Source organism: Apium graveolens, chromosome 8 (assembly GCF_009905375.1).
Source record: "Apium graveolens cultivar Ventura chromosome 8, ASM990537v1, whole genome shotgun sequence".
NCBI lineage: Eukaryota > Viridiplantae > Streptophyta > Magnoliopsida > Apiales > Apiaceae > Apium > Apium graveolens.
Genome location: NC_133654.1, coordinates 11001362 through 11023521, shown reverse-complemented (window position 1 = coordinate 11023521; position 22160 = coordinate 11001362). Strand labels below are relative to the sequence as shown.

Below are 22160 nucleotides of genomic sequence, written 5' to 3'. Positions count from 1 at the left end.
TCTAGATGCATAGCTTGCACCCAATTAGGATCAATGGAGGCTTGTCTATAAGTAGTAGGCTCTTTGATAGAAGAAGTGTGAACTAACAGAGCTTTGTGATGTTGAGGAAGAGACTCAAAAGAAACAAAATTACAAATGTAATCTTGTAAATGTGTTGGTTTGTGAACTTCTCTGGTAGATTTTCTGATAGTAACAGTATTATCAATGATGGATGAAACAGGAGGATTAATAGGATTAGACGAAGTAGTGGAGGAAATAGGATGTGAAGTGGTTGAGAAAGATTGATAGAAAATATCAGGAACATCAAAATGACCAAACTGATCATAATCTGTGTGTGTAGGAAGGAAAAACTGTGTAGCAGGAATGGAAGGCAGCTTAGACATATGAAATGGAATTGTTTTTTCATGAAATTTGACATCTCGAGATATCAGAATTCTATTAGTGACCAAATCAAGTACCTTATAGCCTTTAGTTGCTGCTGGATAACTAAGAAGAACACAAGGATGTGCTCTAGGTTCTAATTTAGTCCTATGGGATTTAGAAGTTGAAACGAAACAAAGACACCCAAAACAACGAAGACAAGAATAATCTGGTTTTTTGTTAAAAAGTTTTTCATAAGGTGTAATAGTATTCAACTGTTTCACAGGCATTCGATTTATCAGAAATGCAGCACACTGAACACAATCCCCCCAGTATTTTGTAGGCAAGTTGGACTGGAAAAAAAGAGCACGGGCAATTTCCATAAGGTGTTTGTGTTTGCGTTCGACCACCCCATTCTGTTGGGGTGTGTCAGGACAACTTGTCTGATGAAGTATGCCATGAGTTTCATAAATAGTTAAAATCTTTCCCTGACAAAGTTCTAAAGCATTATCTGTTCGAATGATTTTGACACTAGAATTGAACTGATTATGAATGAATTGAAGGAAATTTTGAATGATAGAAACTGAATCTAATTTTGAATGCATGAGATGAACCCAAGTGGCTCTATTATTGTCATCAATGATAGTTAAAAAATACTGACAATCATTGTGTGTCATAGTACGATAGGGACCCCAAACATCAATATGGAGAAGTTCAAATATTTTTGTAGTTTTTATTTCACTCGATGCAAAAGATAGCCTATGTTGTCTTGCAGCAGGACATATAGCACAAATACAATCAGAAAGAGATTTAACATCAATAGTATTTACAACAGTACTAAGTTTAGAAAAAGGCATATGACCTAGTCGAAGATGAAGTAACTTGACTTCATCTAGCTTGGAACTATTAGCAACATGACCTTTTGATGCGGAAGAAAAGGAAGACAAAGATGCTTTGTGCAAGGACTTGACTGCTGCAGGAGCAAAGAGGTCTCCATCAACAAAGTAAAGTCCTTGAGAAAGTTTACCAAGAAGTTTGGTTTGATTCATTGAACGCTCCTGAATGATACAAGAGTCAGAAGTAAAACAAACTGAATAATCAGTATTGTTAACAAGTTTGGGCACAGAGATCAAGTTATACTTGAAAGAAGGAGCATATAAAACATCTATGAGTTCAATGAAATTATTAAGTTTGATATTGCCGATATGAGTGATTTGAATTTTAGTGCCATCAGGAATTATAATAAAACTATTATCTGAAATAGTTTTGAAAGTGTCAAAAAAATTCAAAGAGGAACACAAATGATCAGAAGCCCCACTATCGATGATCCGGTTATTTATATGAGCAGATGAAAGCAAGCAATAAGTACCTGCTAAGAGTGCATTGCCGGAGTGAGAGGATTCTTGTTCAGTGGTGTTATTTTGAGCCAAGAGATGCAGAAGTTGGTTGTACTGTTCCATGGAGAGAGTTGTTGACATAGTCTGAGAGCCAGTATCAGATTCTTGGATAACATGAGGTTGAGTTGCTTCAACATTCTCAGTTGATGCATAAGCTGCAAATTTCCTTTGTTGATTAGGTTTGAAGCCTGGTGAAAAACCATTCAACTTGAAACACCTTTCCCTGCTATGACCCAGGATCTTACAATGATCATAAAAATAAGCTGGTTTCCTTTGCTGAAAATCTGAAGAGTTGTTGCTATAGCCTGTTGTTAAGGCGAAAACACGCGCTAATATTCACGCAAGTATACACGTTCGCAAGTAGTATAAGATATAAATCAGATTCATTCCCACAGAGACTGGTTTAGGTTAAGTTCAATTTATGCACCTATGCAACAATGTATGGTTATCGCTCAATGCTAAGACAAATAACAAATTGGGTTTTTATTAAACTAAGAGATTATACTAAATAACATTAACTAAGAAAATTGAAGTTGAATTACTATATATGACAAACATGGGATCCTAACTTCATTAAATACTTCGTTCAATAGCCTTCTCGTTCTTAACCTTAGCATGTGATGGTGAGGACACTAATCAGATAACACGAAACTGATAAACGCCAACTTTCGTTGCACGAGTACCATTCTACCAGACATCCACAAAAGAGATAGAAGCTGAATAGGCACCAATTATATTGAGACCCTATATGTCTATAGAATTTGACAACATAACGGTTTAAGCACAAGTTATCTATCTTGATTACATAGGGCAAGTAAAACGGTTAGAGTTACCTACGAATCATGCATACACATACATGAACCTATGCTAGCATGGCAAGTTCTAAACCTCTATATTCACTGTCGCTTCAATAGAGATTAACACGCTATCTTATATGTTAGCTACGCACATAAGACGAATAAGCACAACCAATATGAGGATATCAATCAATCACCACACACCAAGATATCGAAACAATTAATTATTGAAATCCATAAGTAAATCCGCTAGAACCCCATGACAATGATTAGCCCATAATCGAACTCATCGTCACCATGGGTTCCAATGAAAGCATGGTATAAACAAGGTCTTAATAAACTAGATAATAATCAAAGTACGAATAAACGAGATCTAGGTTCAACAAGAACGAAAACGAGCATCCAAAGTTATAACTAATTCAAAGAATCACAAGTTGAAAATAAGATCTTCTTTTTCGGAGTTGTTCTGTGCTTCTAGGTCTTCTCCTTGGTATCCCCTTCGCTTCTTGCGTAAAACACAATCTTCTTCTTCTTAATTCCCTTAATACTCTCAAATCTATTTATATAATAGTCCCATAAAACTCAGATTACATAGAAGTTGGAAGCCAAACAGAAGTAGAAGTCAAAAATAATTCAGCAAAATTCCCGACCCTGCGCGGCCGCTCAGCATAGCTGCGCGGGCGCGCAGGCCTCTACTGGAAAAAATCCAAGTTTGCTCCGTTTCTTCGCCGTAATCTGCCCGTTCCTTTCCTCTCGCAATGGTGAACACATGCCAAGGCTTATTCTTGATGATTCCTCCCCCGAAATGCAACTAATACCCTGAAATGCATGAACACTAGAAAAACGCATCAAATACACAAAATACTTGATTTCAAGACACCAATTTAAGCCATTTTAAGACGTTTTAAGTGGTATAAAATGCCACTTATCACACCCCCAAACTTAAATCGATGCTTGCCCTCAAGCGTCACAGACTCAAAAATAAATAAAAATATGAATGAATACAATCTATATGAAAATGCAGCGATCCCCCTTACTATAATTAATCAACCAAATTGCCACATCTCAACGAATGCAGTTAGACAACTAAAGATCAATAAACTTATGCAAACGGACATACAGCCAGAAACGTGGTGTGTGCAAATGCTTAACAGATATGCTTCGGAACTAGACCAATTACTATGACTAGACTATCCTCAAGGCAATCCTACGATTATACAAAGAATAAAAATTCTAGGCACAAAGTGATATACAACACTACAAGAACTCTGGAGCTTACTACGGAATCGTGCTTTTTATTTACAACTCAAATGCTTATTTGACCGTGCAATGAGTGAGGTCCACAAAAGACTTATACAATGATATCCATGTAACGAGCGTTAGGTTAGCGGATCCCAGACTCTAAAAGCCTTAGGTCACTAGGCACAAAGTCCCCTAAGAACTTAATAACTCGAATACCAAAGAGCCCACTCTTGATCAATTATGCAAATTTTTTTTTTAATAACTTCTGAGCAAGTGCGTTTCGCTCCATCTTGCTCAACCCTAGACTACTCGCAACATATGCGAGCCGGCTACTAGCCATTTGACGCCTAGCCACAACTAGCAACAACTTCCATATTTTTTTCTCCAAATTTTTTTCTTTTTTCATGTCTTTATCACTAAGAACCTATAATCGAATTCTAAGCATAATAAGTAGATTGACCTTGAAAATAACCAAATCATAATAACAATCTAGCCCTTACGCATTCTTTAAGACTTAGTGGACTTACAATTGTTTCTAGCATGTATATCAACCTACACAACTTAATATCACTTTAATGCTATCACTACACTCGCATCAATATCACAATTCAGTCGATAACTTATTGCAAAATGGATCATGGTAAATGCATGAGCTACATGACATTCATAAAAAAAAACTAAATGGCATAAATTATGCAACTATATGAACTAAACTATCATGAATATGCAACTAAATGACACACACACAATATTCCTTAACTACCACCCCCATACTTAAAATTTTCAATGTCCTCATTGAAGGCAATAATAAGGATTTCAGGCATACCTAATTAGCGGGAGATTCACCCTCGTCGGGTGGAGGATCAGGTGGCCAATCAACCTCGCCACCAGTGTCTCGAATAACAGTACCGAAAGCATGTGTCAAATCTGCAGCAAAATGACGGTGAATATCGTGCATGGCCTCCATACGCCTAGTTACTCGCCTATACTGCTCATCACCAACACCAGTCATATCAACTATCTGCTGCACATGAGAAGAACCCTATATAGGCACTGGAGGATCCGTTCGGCTACCCTCTACATCATCAAAGATATATCCCAGCCCCTTGTCAGGGGGTGCACCTAACAATGAATAACTCAAGTAATCTGGTAGTGGGTTGAGCTCAAGTATGGGAGCATCTTCAATAGACGGCTCGAGACGCTCCTGAGAAATTTTCAGCTCTGCTAACCCAAGAGAATCGAATGGCACATCCAACTTCCTCTTCCACAGAGGTGCATTCAAAACCTGAATTTGCTCTACTTTAAAGCACTCCTCTTTAGCTGTGGGTAATTTTATTTCCTTGAACACATTGAAAGTGACCTTCTGATCATGAACCTTCATCGTAAACTCTCCTTTTTGCACATCGATCATAGTTCGGCCTGTAGCCAAGAATGGTCTTCCCAAGATAATGGGAATCTTCTTATCTTCCTCGAAATCAAAAATTACAAAGTCAGCAGGGAAGAAGAGTTTATCCACCTTGACCAAGACATCCTCCACTATACCTCGTGGATAAGCGATGGAACGGTCAGCTAGTTGCAATGACATGTATGTTGGTTTCGGCTCAGGCAGACCAAGCTTCTTGAAGATAGATAAGGGCATCAGATTGATGCTAGCTCCTAAATCACATAAACACTTGTCGAACGATAAGTTTCCGATGGTGCAAGGAATAGTGAAGCTTCCAGGATCTTTAAGCTTCAGAGGCAACTTCTGTTGCAGCACAGCACTGCATTCCTCCGTTAGAGCAACGGTCTCTAAGTCATCGAGCTTCACTTTCCGAGAGAGAATACCTTTCATAAACCTCGCATAGCTAGGCATCTGTTCAAGAGCTTCAGCGAAAGGTATGTTGATATGAAGTTTCTTGAACACCTCTAGAAACTTCTCAAACTGCTTATCCGGATTTTTCTTCTGCAGCCTCTTTGGAAAAGGAGGTGGAGGATAGATCTGTTTCTCCCCTGTATTACCCTCAGGAGGAGTGTGTTCCACAGTAGTCTTCCTTGGTTCCACCTCTACTCCCTTCTGCACATCTTCTTCAGCCATAACTGCATTTTCTGAATCTTGAGATTTTTCAGGCTCTTCGTCTTGCTGAATTTGGGGGCTTGCGACCTTTCCAGACCTTAAGGTGATGGCGTTCACATGTTCTTCAACTTCCCTCTTTCCTGGATTGGCTTCTGTATCACTAGGAAGCGTTCCTGGTGGTCAATTCAATAAGGCATTAGCAATTTGCCCTATTTGGTTCTCCAGAGTCTTGATAGAAACAGCTTGACTTTGGCATATAAGAGCCTGGTTTTTGCACATAAGCCTCAACTCCTCTAATTCAGATTTTTCATTCGAAGATAGACCTGCATCATGAGTTTGTTGTTGAAGTTGGAGTTGTTGCTGAAAACCAAGAGAGTTGAACAGCTTATTTCCAAACGGCTGGAACGGTTGTTGCATCGCATTCTGATTGTTGCTCCAGCTGAAGTTAGGATGATTCCAGTTTTCAGGATGATAAGTGTCTGGAACTGGTTGCTGCGATCTCTGAAAGTTGCTCACAAACTGAGCTGAGTCGCTAGATATAGCGCATTGCTCTGTCGCATGCGGACCTGCACACAGCTCACAAACACTAATTATCTGCTTAACACCATAGTTAGCCAGAGAATCGATCTTCATAGACAACGCCTTTAGTTGAGCAGTGATAGCTGTAGCTGTATCCACCTCAAGTACTCCTACTACCTTGCCCTGTGGATATCTCTGGGTTGGATACTGATGTTCATTAGCAGCCATCAGTTCAATTAGATCATAAGCTTCCTTATAGCTCTTTGCCCATAATGCTCCACCTGATGCTGCATCGAGCATGGGTCTGGACTGTGCTCCCAACCCATTGTAAAAACAAGTGATGATCATCCAATCAGGAATTCCATGATGAGGACACTTCCTAAGCATCTCCTTGTAGCGCTCCCAAGCTTCACTTAGCGATTCTCCCGTTTGCTGCACAAATTGAGTAATAGCATTCCTGAGTGCAGCTGTCTTCGCCATAGGGAAGAATTTAGTAAGAAACTTCTGAGCAAGATCTTCCCAAGTAGTAATTGAACCAGCTGGTAGAGAGTGTAACCAGCTCTTAGCCTTGTCCTTCAGAGAGAATGGGAACAGTCTCAGCTTCACAGCATCTTCAGAAACACCGTTGAACTTGAAGGTGTCGCATATTTCAATGAAATTCCTAATGTGTGTATTGGGATCTTCCGTTGGAGAACCCCCAAACTGGACTGAAGTCTGCACCCATTGAATTATGCCAGGCTTGATCTCAAAGGTATTAGCTGCGATAGCTGGCCGGACAATGCTAGATTGAATGTCATTGATCTTGGGTTGAGAAAAATCCATCAAGGCTTTCGTTCGTGCTGCTGGATCTCCCATTGTAATGAGTACCTGAAACACAAACAAATAAACCGTGAAAGTAAAAGAATCCGAGTCAGTGAACTTTAACGACCACTGATGACAAGCACATAAACTAAAAATTAACACCGAGTCCCCGGCAGCGGTGCCAAAAACTTGTTAGGGCGAAAACACGCGCTAATATTCACGCAAGTATACGCGTTCGCAAGTAGTATAAGATATAAATCAGATTCATTCCCACAGAGACTGGTTTAGGTTAAGTTCAATTTATGCACCTATGCAACAATGTATGGTTATCGCTCAATGCTAAGACAAATAACAAATTGGGTTTTAATTAAACTAAGAGATTATACTAAATAACATTAACTAAGAGAATTGAAGTTGAATTACTATATATGACAAACATGGGATCCTAACTTCATTAAATACTTCGTTCAATAGCCTTCTCGTTCTTAACCTTAGCATGTGATGGTGAGGACACTAATCAGATAACACGAAACTGATAAACGCCAACTTTCGTTGCACGAGTACCATTCTACCAGACATCTACAAAAGAGATAGAAGCTGAATAGGCACCAATTATATTGAGACCCTATATGTCTATAGAATTTGACAACATAACGGTTTAAGCACAAGTTATCTATCTTGATTACATAGGGCAAGTAAAACGGTTAGAGTTACCTACGAATCATGCATACACATACATGAACCTATGCTAGCATGGCAAGTTCTAAACCTCTATATTCACTGTCGCTTTAATAGAGATTAACACGCTATCTTATATGTTAGCTACGCACATAAGACGAATAAGCACAACCAATACGAGGATATCAATCAATCACCACACACCAAGATATCGAAACAATTAATTATTGAAATCCATAAGTAAATCCACTAGAACCCCATGACAACGATTAGCCCATAATCGAACTCATCGTCACCATGGGTTCCAATGAAAGCATGGTATAAACAAGGTCTTAATAAACTAAATAATAATCAAAGTACGAATAAATGAGATCTAGGTTCAACAAGAACGAAAATGAGCATCCAAAGTTACAACTAATTCAAAGAATCACAAGTTGAAAACAAGATCTTCTTTTTCGGAGTTGTTCTGTGCTTCTAGGTCTTCTCCTTGGTATCCCCTTCGCTTCTTGCGTAAAACACAATCTTCTTCTTCTTAATTCCCTTAATACTCTCAAATCTATTTATATAATAGTCCCATAAAACTCAGATTACATAGAAGTTGGAAGCCAAACAGAAGTAGAAGTCTAAAATAATTCAGCAAAATTCCCGACCCTGCGCGGCCGCTCAGCATAGCTGCGCGGGCGCGCAGGCCTCTACTGGAAAAAATCCAATTTTGCTTCGTTTCTTCGCCGTAATCTGCCCGTTCCTTTCCTCTCGCAATGGTGAACATATGCCAAGGCTTATTCTTGATGATTCCTCCCCCGAAATGCAACTAATACCCTGAAATGCATGAACACTAGAAAAACGCATCAAATACACAAAATACTTGATTTCAAGACACCAATTTAAGCCATTTCAAGACATTCTATGTGGTATAAAATGCCACTTATCACCTGTATAGGTTCGGCCAGAAGAATTTCTATTGTTAAAATTTTGAGAACCAAAAGACTGTTTGAAATTATTTTGTGTCCTGTCTATTGCAAAAGCTACTGGTTCATGAACATTAGGAACTTTAGAAATCTCCTTGTGTCTCTGCTCTTGAAGCAACATTCTGTAGACTTGAGGTAGATTAGGGAGATTATCCATCATTAAGATATGTGATCTGACATTGGCGAAATCATTAGACATTTTCATCAAGAAAGTCATGAGCCTTTGATCTTGCTGCAGTTTAAGAACACTCTGAGTGATATTGCAAGTACAATTTGCACATTCACAAGTAGGCAATGGCTTGAGATTATCAATCTCATCCCAAACTTTCTTCAGTTTTGTATAGTAATCAGAAACTGAAACATTTTCTTATGAAATCTGTGAGACTTCATGTTCTAGCGCATACAATTGAGCAGAAGAAGCTTGACCAAAACGCTGTTCTAAATCAATCCCGATGTCTCTTGCAGTGTCAACGTAAAGTATACTAGAAGCAATCTGTGGTTCTAAAGCAGTAATTATCCAACCAGTGATCATACTATTACATCTAGACCAGGCTGGGTACGTATCATCAGTTGCTGCTGGTTTAGCAAGAGTGCCATCAATAAAACTCATTTTGTTCTTAGCTGTGAGACCTATAATCATGGATCTCTTCCAGTTTCCGTAACAAGTACCACTAAATGGTGTAGTCACTAATTTCATACCAGTATTATCTGAAGGATGTAAAAAATAGACACTATAAGAATCTTGTGTTAATTCCATCGAAAACAAACAGAGATGATTAGGAAATGAAAGAACAAGAACAAATCACAGATCTAATAGTTGTAAAACTCAATCAGGAATCGTACGGACAAGGTTTTAACCCCAAATTACATAACAAACTCAAGAAATCAGTACAGAAATCAACACCACAGATATCTCCAGATCGAACATTAAACTCAACAATATGAACATGATTTTAGTGTATCAAACTATCAAGAAAAAGAAGAAGAAAAAAAATCATCAAAAACGATCAGCAAACAATGATGAATTGATCTTACTTGACAGAGAAAACAAGAAGAGAATGATTGTGAGATTGTGTAGGCTCTGATACCATGTTATTAGTCAAGATCAAGTGTCTGTGAATAGAAAAGCTAAAAACTCCATTGATGAATCAAGGTATGATTTACAGAGAAGATGAAGATTTACAAGACTTGAGAGAAAAGAAAAACTACAACTAACCAACTAATAGGCTTGTTTATATACAGTATAAATAACAACCAGGAGTTTGTTACTCTAGTGCTGAGTTGTTTATGAGCTGTCATGAGATGGCCGTACTGTTGCTCTTTGACTTTGTAGTAGTAGTGTTACTGGCTGATATCTCAACAAGAGGCGGATCATAATACGGGCCAGTTGACGCCCTTAGATATTATTTACTTCACTTCTATCTCCCGGTACTGCACTTAGTTTATTTGCATATTACATCAATAATTCTTTATTTCAGTTTCTCAAGGATTTATATGCCCTGTAGTATTGTCTCAAGCTTCAGTTTTCATTCAAGATATCATTACCAATTAATCATGATTTATTTTCTGCTATGCATTTGCTTTTTGCACCGATGAATAATTTTAATCATAAATTGGTGGTAGGGAGATATTTCTTTGTGTTGTTGTTCATATTACTTAGAAAATTCTTTTCTATTGGAGAAGATGAATTTCATAAAAGATAGGAGGTCCGTGATGCAATATCCAACCTGTTGAACTAGCACAAAGAATTCAAGGCTGTTCGGGATATATGGGAGGGATCTACTATAAAAGTATGTCATGTTAATTATTTATCTCCATGTAACATTACACATCCAATCTAATAACATCTTCAATAGAATTCATACATCTTCGTGTAGAGGACATTATACACTATATGCAAAAAAAACTGGTGGACATATGTAAGATCTCTCCCTGCATACTATCAGGTCCAAAATACTTAAAAGAAACATAGACCTCTTCAGATAAATGGACTGTAAAGCACTTACAAGCCTTTTTCTTGGGCAATTATGCAGTAAAAAAAGTTATTGTATAGTCTTTGTATGGTCTGTTTCTGTAAAGCACCAACCATCCCCAATTCCAAAAATCTTCCAAATACTAGCAAAACTTACACTACTAGAATTCGGTCAATAGAAATCGGTCCTTAGACATCGGTTACTTAGACGACCGATATAAAAGTTCTTTTAGATATCGGTTATTTTTAAAAAAATGTTACTACGTATATTAAATACTGGTCGATAAAATAACCGTTGTCGACAGTAATTTTAAAAAAAATGAAAAACTTGAACTAGACATCGGTTTATAGAAAAACCGTTGTCAAATTTTTTTAGACATTGGTTTGAAACTACAACCGTTGTTAATGATTAATTTCAAAAATTTTAAAAATAACACGCGTATACTTCCTTCCCCCCATTATTTTCTAAATGTTTCCCCCCTTAACAACAAATATAATTCCCCCCTTTATTTCCAAATTATTTTCCCAGCTCTCTTCCTCTCCCGTATCTCTCTCTTTCTCATCTCTCTTTCTTTCTTGTTCTCTCTCATCTTTCTCTCTCTCTTTCTCCCTCTCTATTTCTCGTTCTCTTTCATCTCTCTATCTCTCTTACCATATTTCCATAGTTAGAACCCTAATTTATATCATCATCTTATCTTGCAAGTAATTAGGATTCCAATTAAACCCTAAATTGTAGATCTTCAATTAATCAAACTCCTGTTGTGTGAAACCCTAATTTCTCGACACGGCTTGGATTATTTTGTTCAATTGTGTTTTGTTTTCTTTATCAAGATTGGGTTTTATGTGTACTTACTCTTTATTGGTTTGTTCAACGGGTTTTGAAACATCACTACCCATCTCAAATCTTCTAGACTCATGGTGTTTTCTGGTTTTTTGAAGCAAATATCTGTATTCATGAGTTACTCTTGTTGTTTGTGAATCTCTATGTTTACAAAGTAGTCAAAGGATTTTAATGCTCTTGTTTAATTACAAGTTTTTTTTTAATGTCATTTTTATTCTCAACACATGCCATTATGCATCTTTATTTTTGTTAATATTAATATTCTTTAATATTAATATTTCTTTGTTGTTTATTTTTGCTTTATAGATGTTTTTATTCAATGATTCCGAGTTTCTTTATTGCTTAGTTTTTCGAGGTTTTATAAGTTGGGGAATACCCCTCTATTTGAGGTTTTGTTTTTGCAGTGGAAAACCCTTTTATTAGTACTGAAATTTAAAATTGGTCAATGTGAGTTGATAAATTGTATTAATGTTCATTGGATGGTTGGAGAGGTTTACATAAGTATGAGTAATGTGTTGCATTTTTATTGATACTGAGCTATGAGCAGACATCTGCAATTTATTGAATCTATACTATACTATAATAACCGAAATGGGGTATAATTTGGTATATCTTTTTTTGGTTGGTTTGGTTATCCCCATTTATAACCGTCGGATCTTTTTAATCAAGTGATCAGGACCATCAGATTCAAATACTAAAATAATATACACAACTCAATCTCTCAGGTTCAAACTCTGCCAACAACAAATATTTATATTATTATTTATGCAATACCAAATCTCCCATGTTCGAATCCCGCCAGTAACAAATATTTATATTATTATTTATATAATACCACTACAAGAAAATAAGGCTAAATACAACCGCACAAATACAACCGGAGTCAAATTCAACCACTTTCGGTTGAATTTAAGGGGCGCGACTAAATTCAACCGCATGCGGTCGTATTTATTTACGGTCATATTTACGCGGTCGAATTTAGCAACAAATACGACCGTATACGGTTGAATTTAGCAGTACTCCTAAATTCAATCGTATTCGGTCGAATTTAGCCTTATCAAAAAAATGGAGGGAATTTTCCCGCCAGACAATTTTTTTTGACACTCCTAAATTCAACCGTTTTCGGTCGAATTTGATATTTTGAAATGGCAGGAAATTTCCTGCACTTTTAAAACATTGGTTGCAAAAATGGGGGCAATTTTCCACTTTTTTAAAAATTGTAATTTTAGTAGAAATCAATTGTATTTATCTATTATGAATGCATTCGGTAATATTAATTATTTTCAGAATGTTATTTTTTTAAATAAATTAATTAAGTAACTTGTTAGGTCACACACACTGTAGAGGGGGGTGAATACAGTGTATAATACAATCAAATCGAACTTTAATATATTAAGTAACAGAAAACAAACTTTATTGAAAGAATAAACTCTGTTACAGTATGGAACTGTTACCTCTCAGTGATGAACAAATATCACGAGAGCTGCTAGGGTTATAATAAATAATCTTCTCGAATATGATAACACTTATAGTGTAAACCCTATGTCTGTGTTTATATACTACACAGTTACAAGATAATCGCTAATTGATATGGAATATAATTCTGCTTCCTAAAATATATCAATCAGATATCTTTTCTTCCAAGTATTCCATTCTTCACGGAACTCCTTCTTCATGCATATCTCTTCTTATGTTTATCTTGATCTTCTTTCCTTTAATCAGCTACTGTCCTTATCCGATCGTCCTTCAACACTTAAGTTCTGATATCTAACTTCTGATGATTATCTCCTGATAATATAAGTACTGATATCCTTAAATCCTGACTTCCAGTATAAGTACTGATCAACAGTTAAGTACTGATTTGTCCTGTTAAGTAAGATCTAAAATTTAAACATAAATTATATTAGCCATGACATTATCAAATATATCTAACAATCTCCCCCAACTTGTAAATTAGCATAATATACAAGTTTAACAGATATTTGATGATGTCAAAAACATTAAGTACAAATGCATGAGAATTAGACTAGATAACTACAACTTACAGTCCTTAAAGCTTTACCAATATTCAACTTCTGATAACAACTTCAATCTGTACAAATATCAGAATTTAAGCAGTTGTAGATCTTTGACTTGGCTTTATTATCTGATCTCTCTGATGTCAGGAGTTGTTCTGAGATAGTTCTTCAACAAACATTTCTCAGCATATCTGAGTTCATCAATCATTCTCCTTTTGGCATCTTTAAGCTCTGCAGTATCTTCACCAATTTGAAAGATTGCAGCTCTGAGATCATTGATCTTTGCTTTTCTTATATCCTGATCCAGTCTGATCAAATAAGCTTTATCAGACTCAAGATTGAATTCAACAGCCCTGTACCCCAGAAAGGTAGTTATAATCTTAGCGGTGTTGGGCTTCATTTCAACTATATCACCATTGTGATCTCTGTACTTTGGAACGTATGTGCTGTCAGACTTAACAGAATAAAGCCTTTTATGTCTCTGAATCTCTTCTTTTAAATAGTTTGCAGCAGTTCCTGTTATTCTGTCATCCACTTGAAGTAAGAAAAGTACATGCTCCAATTCTTCAAAATACTTCAATGGAATGGCATTTTGTCTTATATGATAAACCCTACCATCTGTCATGAAATACAACATGATGTATTCTTTCAAGTAGGTATGGTAAACCATCTGTACAGATTCCAGTTGATTCAATCTCTCAGGAGTTGCTCCAATACCTGGTTCACTCAAGGAAGTTGGATCATTGGTAGTGTTATGTATTCTTCTTTCATCAGCACTTCCCAATCCAGTTTTATCTCTTGCTTCCTTTCCAGTAACTACTCTTGCTTCAAAACCACTTGCAGTAGTCTTCAAAGGTTGAGTCTGTTTTGCTTTAGTGAATCCTGGTAGGAGTGTCTTTGGTCTATCTTCTGATATCAAGTTAACTTGAGCTATGTCAGAGGTTACTTGCTTCTTCTGAATATCAGAACTTACAATTTCTTGACTCTGAACAACTTGAGCCATGTCAGAGGTTGTTTTAAGAACTTTTCTTGAAGTCAGAGCAAGATTATCCTTTTCATCAATAATTTCTTCATCCTCAGGAGGCACATAAACCTTGATAGGTTCACCAATCTTTTCTTTACCCTTGGATCTTGGATCTATCTGCGGTTGTGATCTAGCCAATGTTGCTTCAGTATGTGTCCTTTCTTTGATCACAATGCCTTTGAGTTTTGGAAGTGGCTTTTTACCAGAAGCTTCAGATTTAGATGTGACTTTCTCTGATTTAAGCCTGGCTTCTTCTTTCATTAAACTCTCCAAGTCCATTCCTGGATTTTCCTGAAGAAATACCTGTCTTGACATTTCCTCATCAAGATCTAAAAGTTCATCAGAACTTATCCTTTTACCAGTAGCAGAACTTATTCTTATCCCAGTATCAGAACTTGTCCTGTGACTAGCTTGTCTTGATGTGAATCCTCTACCTTGACTATGACCTCTACCCATTCCAGAGCTTCCTCGATCATCTTTTCCATCATCCTTACCTTTCAGTGTCTTGTTAGTCTTGCATTTGGACTTAATTACTTTCTCCCCCTTTTTGGCATCAGCAGGTAATAGAAGAGAAACAAGCAATTCCACTGAAGATTGGATTTCATTAAGTTGTGATTACTGAGAAGCTTGATTTGTCAGAATATCATCAATCTGAGCTTGTTGATTATCTTGAGTTTTCTCAATATAAGCAATCCTGTCAATGGTAGGTTGGAAGAACTTTTTCTTATCAATTTTCCAAACTTGTTCCTGTTTGATAAATTCTTCCCGAATCTTGTGTAGCTCTGCATGAGTAGTTGAGTGAAGACCTTGTAGATGTTTAGTACTCAATGCAGTGACTCTAAGCTGGGTTTTGAAATCATCAGAATTTAACATTTCATCAGCTTTAGTCAAGTGCTCAGCAAGATGCTTTTCAGTTGGAACACATGAAACTGAGTTCCATTCCTTAGTCCACTCCTATCCTGCAGGAGTTTCACTCCAAGGTACTGGTGCTTCTCTGGTAACAAACTTCTTAACCAGTTCAGACTTTAGAATAGTCTGTTGAGGAGCATGTCCTGAAGGACCTGCTGCATCAGCATCTGTAGTTGGAGCAGCATCCCCAGTATCTCCAGCATTTGCAGCATCAGAACTTACAGAATCAGTATCCTCTGATAAAATAACAGTGTGAGTAGCAATGGAGGTTTCAGCATCCTCTAATTGCTGATCTGGTTCTAAGTTCTGATCAACAGCCAAATCCTGATGCTCACCTAAAGTCTGATCATCAGCATTATGATGCAGAGAAGGTGTTGTTGATAACTCTGGAGTTTGAACAGCATCAGTAACAGGTGTTGTGGAAGGATTATTTGCTGTTGGAGCTTCTAAGAGAATTACTTCAGGCACAACCAAGTGTTGAACATCAATATCAGCACTTGTGCCTGGATCAACAGGAGACACAGATGGTGTGGTAGCCTATTCAGAAACAGCTTCCTTAGATGGAGTTGATGGAGAAGAAGTGACTGGAGCAAATTCCTTGTCTTGTGAGATCAGAGATTCCTGATCCCCTTCCTTAGCTGCTTCCTCTTCATCATCTGAAAATGGCCTTTTTGCCCTCTGTTTCTTGTATCTCTTTGTTGATTTAGATTTCTTGGAAGTTTCAGGAACTGTCATTCTTCTAAGCCTTTTGAGAAGCCTAGATCCCCCAATTCCAGAATCCTTCTGAGAAGTCTCTTTCTCAGCTTCACCTACAACAGGTTCTGAAGAAGGAACCTGTTCCTCAGTATCAGATTCATCTCTCAAGGCAATCCTCCTCCTCTTTTGAGGTGTTTGAGGAACAGTCTTTGTCCTCTTTGGCTTGGAGGATGAAGGCTTCACAGTAGATGCTGAGGATGAGGGTTGAAAAGTCTGTGAAGTGGAGAGATAGGATTTGAGATATATCCTGAGGGTAGGTTGAGTAGAATGAGTGGTAGGTGCTGAGGATGATGGTTTTTGGGTGTTTGTTGTTGGTTGGACATCAGAGTAAACAGATCTATAAGTATCAGGATCAGCATTTACTAGGATCTCTTTTACAGACTGAGGAATCTGTAATGGTCTAACCACTGATTTCTTAGTGTCAACATTTACCAGGTCATTAAAGTAGCGTTTTACAACTTTAAAAGGTGGGGTTGAGGAACTGACTAATTGAGGTTCATCAGTACAAAAAGTATAAATAAGTTGACAGAATCTAGCAAAATAGACAACATTCCTATCCTCTGTGATCCTATCCCCAATAAAACCAATTATACCAGTTGCAAAATTAAAATGAGTTTGATTGATAATAGCATACCCGATATGCTGACTCAGAATTGGTATAGCATCAAAATTCGAACATTTGTTCCCAAAAGCTTTGGTGATGCAGTCAAAGAAGAAGCTCCATTCTCTTCTGATATGAGCCCGTTTCAACTGCCCAAGTTTTGCCAAACTCTGTTCATACCCCAAATTTGCCATTAACTCTTGAAGAGCTGATTCTTTTGGAATTGAAAAAGTACACTCTTCTGGGAGATGTAGAGCCCTGCGTATTGTACCAGGAGTAACTGCATAAGATGAATCACCCACTTCGAAAACAATACTGGGAGTGCCATGTTTACCACCATCATCATAGTGCCCAGTCCGCCAAAATATCAGAACTTGTTGGCTCGAAAAGACTGAAGGCTGGGTAAGTGCATACCCAATTTCACTGTGTGCAAGAAGATCTTGCACAAAATGCAATTCAGATGGAGCTTCAGCATGATCAAGAATTGCAGCATAGTTGTTTGGAACAAACTTAGCTCCATCAATGATTAAATCCTTAGGTGCCATGTGAAAAATTGAGATTTAAAAGTGCCTGTTAGGTGTTTGATAAAATGTCTGTATGAAAAACCAACGTGAGAGAAAGAGAGAGTAAAAGCAAGTAGAGAGAAAAAGTATGAAGGAAATAAAAGATTAAAGAAATCCTTTCTCTGTCATACTTATACTCTGAAAAAAAATGTTACCGTTGGACACCTGTCAGACATACAGTAATAACGGATAGTTACTGGGCGCGAGAAAACAGTAATCATTACTTGCCCACTTGCCTGTTTTCAAGGAAAAACCGTTCCATTTACCCAGATATTCCATTAATCAAGGTGAAACAGTTTTAATTTAAAATTGAAACCGTTCCCACTGATTTAATTATTTTTCACTGCATCATTAATATTCTGAAAAGAAATCAAGTGAAAATGACCAAGATAAATCATATGAGTAAGTACTGATAAAGGAAAGTCAGAACTTAAATGAAAACAGAATTTATATGGTCATCAGAATATCAATCAGGATTTATCAATGCATTACAAAATAACTTAGAGACAAAATCTTGAAACAAAAACAAATTTCATTAATATATCAAGGGAATACATTCATGAAATGGAAATTACATCAGTACTTATACAAGATTTCCCTAAGCTACTAAACCTAACATCAACAGCCTTAGTCCTAGCTAAGAAGCCTGACAAAGCTGATGATGAAGAAAAATAGGAAGAAGACGAGATTAAATCATTTCTTCTTCCTACTCTCGACAAACAGAATGGCGAGTCGGATGATTCGCTCTTGCTGGCGGAGAGCTTCCAGCTTTTCCTCCTCCAATCGCTCCAGATGGCGATGGTAGTCCATATAGAAGAACAGGAGGTGGGTCAGTACCTCCTGTGGGACAGAGTCCCATATCTCCTCAGGAATGGTCGTGACGTGCCAGTCCTGCTGCCAGTTGGCACAACTTAGCTCCATATTGAAGTTTTGGTAGTTCAAAAACATGTTGTATCTGACCATTGTGTTTTTGAAAGAAAAACTATGAAGGTAAGTTTGTGAGAAAGAATTTGATGGGAAGGCTTATGTGAAGTGGCTGCTTATATAGGCAAGAGAATGCCAGGAGACGTAAAAGTATTTAATGCTGACAGGTAGAATTAATTCTACCTTATCTCCCCAGACTTGGAAAAAGAATAACATTCATTGGAAGGAGAAAACATGGTTGAATGCGCACAAGAAACAAGTAAAAGTGGACTGTTCAAGTACGAATATCATTAACCCTAACCATAGTGACTATTAATCTTCCACTTCAACATATTCTAGTTTGAACCGAGACTGTTATCAAATTTTATCCACAGATAAGTCAAGTAAAGAATTAGACTGTAATATCAGAACTTAGACTTATATCAGAACTTAACAGTCATCAGAACATAATTTCTTAACTCGGAAAAAAAATGCCTATCTGAGTAAATCCTCATACAAGTTCTGAGTTATACTCTTCAGAACTTAATCGTCAGAATATGCAACCAGAACTTGTCCTCAGAGTTAGTGCAAAATGACACAATGACTGTTTATCTAAAACAACATAGACCACCACAGTAATTTTCATCATTCAGATGGAGTGATTAGTGTGTGCATTAAGCTAAATTTCAGACAAGAAGTAAAGTTTGATTCACTTCAGTACATCTTAGAAATAAGGCATACCTAAAATTTTGCTAAAGAGCTGTCATTATCCTGAAACCTACTGATGAATGAGTTCATGCTTGAGTCCACCTCAACTGATTTGTGCTAATTTTATGCATCTTTTTAAATTCTATTTTACAGTGGCTCCTCAGTGTAAGTGAGTCACGACTGTTTATCAGAATTTATGCTATTATCAGAGTATTTCTCCAGTAATCATAGAGTGTGAAAAGTCACCAAGAAAATATTTTGCTTTTCTAATGCATATTTACTTAATACCAGCAATGCACTTGGGTCTTCCCTTCCACATTTTTACTCTAGATCTCAAAGGAGTACCTGATTTTATTCTTTGATCCTTTTGATTTTTTTTTATAAGTGAGGTTTATCAGCACTTAGTACATTCAGCAGTTTTACTAGTATCAGAACTTAACAGATGAGTAGCATTATTCTAATTTGTGACTTAGTAATAAGATAAACAAAGTAAACTCAACTAAGCTCAATTATCAGAATTTTCTTGTGTCATAAAATTTCCACAGAAATAATTACTTCTTACATGGGATCATTTGTTTATTGAAGACTACTAGGTCAGTATCTAACACAATTATCCTCATAGGATTGAATGGTTACTTAGACAGACATATCACTTATCAGAGTTTAGAAACATATATCAGACAACAGTCAGTACTTAAAAACATTTATCAATTAATCACAGAATACACAAAGAGATTAAATTCTGTAAATGCTGATCATAAAGTCTGATAATACAGAACAAGACTAAGCAGATTTAGAGAAAGAACCTGAAATCATTCCAAGTTCATTTACCAATCTTGTAAAAGTGGCTTCACACAGTGGTTTTGTGAAGATATCTGCTAGTTGTTGATCTGTTGGAACAAAGTGCAATTCCACTGTACCTTCATCCACATGTTCCCTTATGAAGTGGTACCTGATGCTGATGTGCTTTGTCATAGAGTGTTGAACTGGATTACCTATCATAGCAATAGCACTTTGATTATCACAGTAAATAGGGATTTTGAAATATGTTAACCCATAATCCAGTAACTGATTCTTCATCCAAAGAATCTGTGCACAACAGCTTCCTGCAACAATATACTCTGCTTCTGCAGTTGATGTGGAAATTGACTTTTGTTTCTTGCTGAACCAAGAAACCAATCTGCCTCCAAGGAATCGGCAGCTTCCACTTGTGCTTTTCCTGTCAATTTTGCAACCTGCAAAATCTGCATCTGAGTAACCTATTAGTTTAAAATCTGATTCTCTAGGATACCACAATCCCAGATCAGCTGTTCCTTTAAGATACTTAAAAATTCTTTTCACAGCTGTTAAGTGAGGTTCTCTTGGATCTGCTTGAAATCTTGCACAAAGACAGGTAACATACATGATATCAGGTCTACTAGTAGTTAGATAGAGTAGAGAGCCAATCATACCTCTGTAATCAGCAATATCTACTGATTTACCAGTATCCTTATCCAGTTTTGTTGCAGTGGTCATGGGAGTGGATGCACTTGAACAATCTTGCATTCCAAATTTCTTCAGCAAGTTTTTGGTGTACTTAGTTTGACAAAAAAAAGTGCCTTCTTCATTCTTCTTGACTTGAAGGCCCAGAAAATAGCTAAGTTCCCCCATCATACTCATCTGATATTTTGACTGCATTAGTTTGGCAAACTTCTTGCAAAGTCTGTCATTTGTAGACCCAAAAATGATATCATCAACATAAATCTGGACCAGAAGTAAGTCCTTTCCATGGTTGAGGTAGAACAGTGTTTTGTCTATTGTTCCTCTGTTGAATCCACTTTCCAGAAGAAACTGAGCTAAAGTCTCATACCATGCCCTAGGAGCTTGCTTAAGTCCATAAAGTGCTTTATCAAGCCTGTAGACATAATCTGGATGTTTGGAATCTACAAAGCCTGGAGGTTGTTCAACATATACCTCCTCCTCTAATTCTCCATTGAGAAAAGCACTTCTCACATCCATTTGAAAGACAGTAAACTTTTTGTGAGCAGCATAAGCCAAAAATATCCTTATGGCTTCTAACCTAGCAACTGGTGCAAATGTTTCATCATAATCAATTCCCTCCTATTGAGAATATCCTTTTGCAACCAGCCTTGCCTTATTCCTTGTAATTATGCCATCACTGTCAGTTTTGTTTCTGAATACCCACTTTGTACCAACAACAGATCTATTCTTTGGTCTTGGCACTTGGGGCCAGACTTTGTTTCTTTCAAATTCACACAACTCTTCCTGCATTGCTTGCACCCAATCAACATCTTGAAGAGCTTCTTCCACTTTCTTTGGCTCAGTCTGAGAGAGAAAAGAATTGTAAAGACATTCATTTGAAGTACCTGTTCTAGTTCTGACACCTGCATCAGGATTTCCAATTATCAAATCAGGTGTATGTGATTTTGTCCACTTCCTTGCAGATCGAAGGTTTTCTCTAGAACTGGATGCTCCCCCATGATCCATGCTGTCTTCATTTTCATTTTCTGATGCTCCCCCTGAAACTATGCTCTCTGAGTTGGATTCTTCAGAATTTAGATTTTCAGCACTGACAGAACTTGGCTTATCAGAACTTGACGAATCAGAACTTGAAGAGCCATATGTATGTTCTGATGTTTCTTGAGATGTGGTAAGATCTTGAGTATGCTCCCCCTGCATAGGTGCATCTTCCTTTGACGTAGTCACCACAGTTTCAATAACATCAGAGTTTAATCCATCAGAGTTTACAGTATCAGGACTTAGACTGTCTGGATTTTCAGTATCAGAATTTGAGTCTTCATTTTCAAATCTCAGCTGATCATGGTCAATGAAATCTTCAAGACCAGTAATCTTCTTGTCATCAAAAGAGACATTGATAGATTCCATGACCACTTTTGTTCTCAAATTATAGACTCTGAAGGCTTTTGTGGAAAGTGGATATCCAACAAAGATTCCTTCATCAGTTTTTAGATCAAACTTGGATAGCTGTTCAGGATGAGTCTTGAGAACAAAACACTTGCATCCAAATATATGAAAGTATTTCAGAT

At 37.0% G+C, this 22160-nt stretch overlaps 2 protein-coding genes and 1 non-coding gene across 3 annotated transcripts; 1 reads left to right on the top strand and 2 right to left on the bottom strand.

Moving 5' to 3' along the window:
* Nucleotides 1-1065: 1065 nt before the first annotated feature.
* Nucleotides 1066-10195, bottom strand: LOC141679079 (uncharacterized). The gene is made up of 3 exons (XM_074485563.1): nucleotides 8783-10195; nucleotides 1730-2062; nucleotides 1066-1418 (listed from the first exon to the last, which is right to left on the bottom strand). The coding sequence occupies exons 1-3, from the start codon at nucleotides 9033-9035 to the stop codon at nucleotides 1384-1386; spliced, it is 621 nt and encodes a 206-aa protein (XP_074341664.1). The 5' UTR covers nucleotides 9036-10195; the 3' UTR covers nucleotides 1066-1383.
* Nucleotides 6730-6836, top strand: LOC141682025 (small nucleolar RNA R71). Its single transcript, XR_012559430.1, has one exon. It is a non-coding gene; the product is annotated as a small nucleolar RNA R71 (small nucleolar RNA).
* LOC141679278 (uncharacterized) lies at nucleotides 9186-9575 on the bottom strand. The gene has a single exon (XM_074485781.1). It carries the CDS (start codon nucleotides 9573-9575, stop codon nucleotides 9186-9188), a length of 390 nt encoding a protein of 129 aa, XP_074341882.1.
* Nucleotides 10196-22160: the final 11965 nt, after the last annotated feature.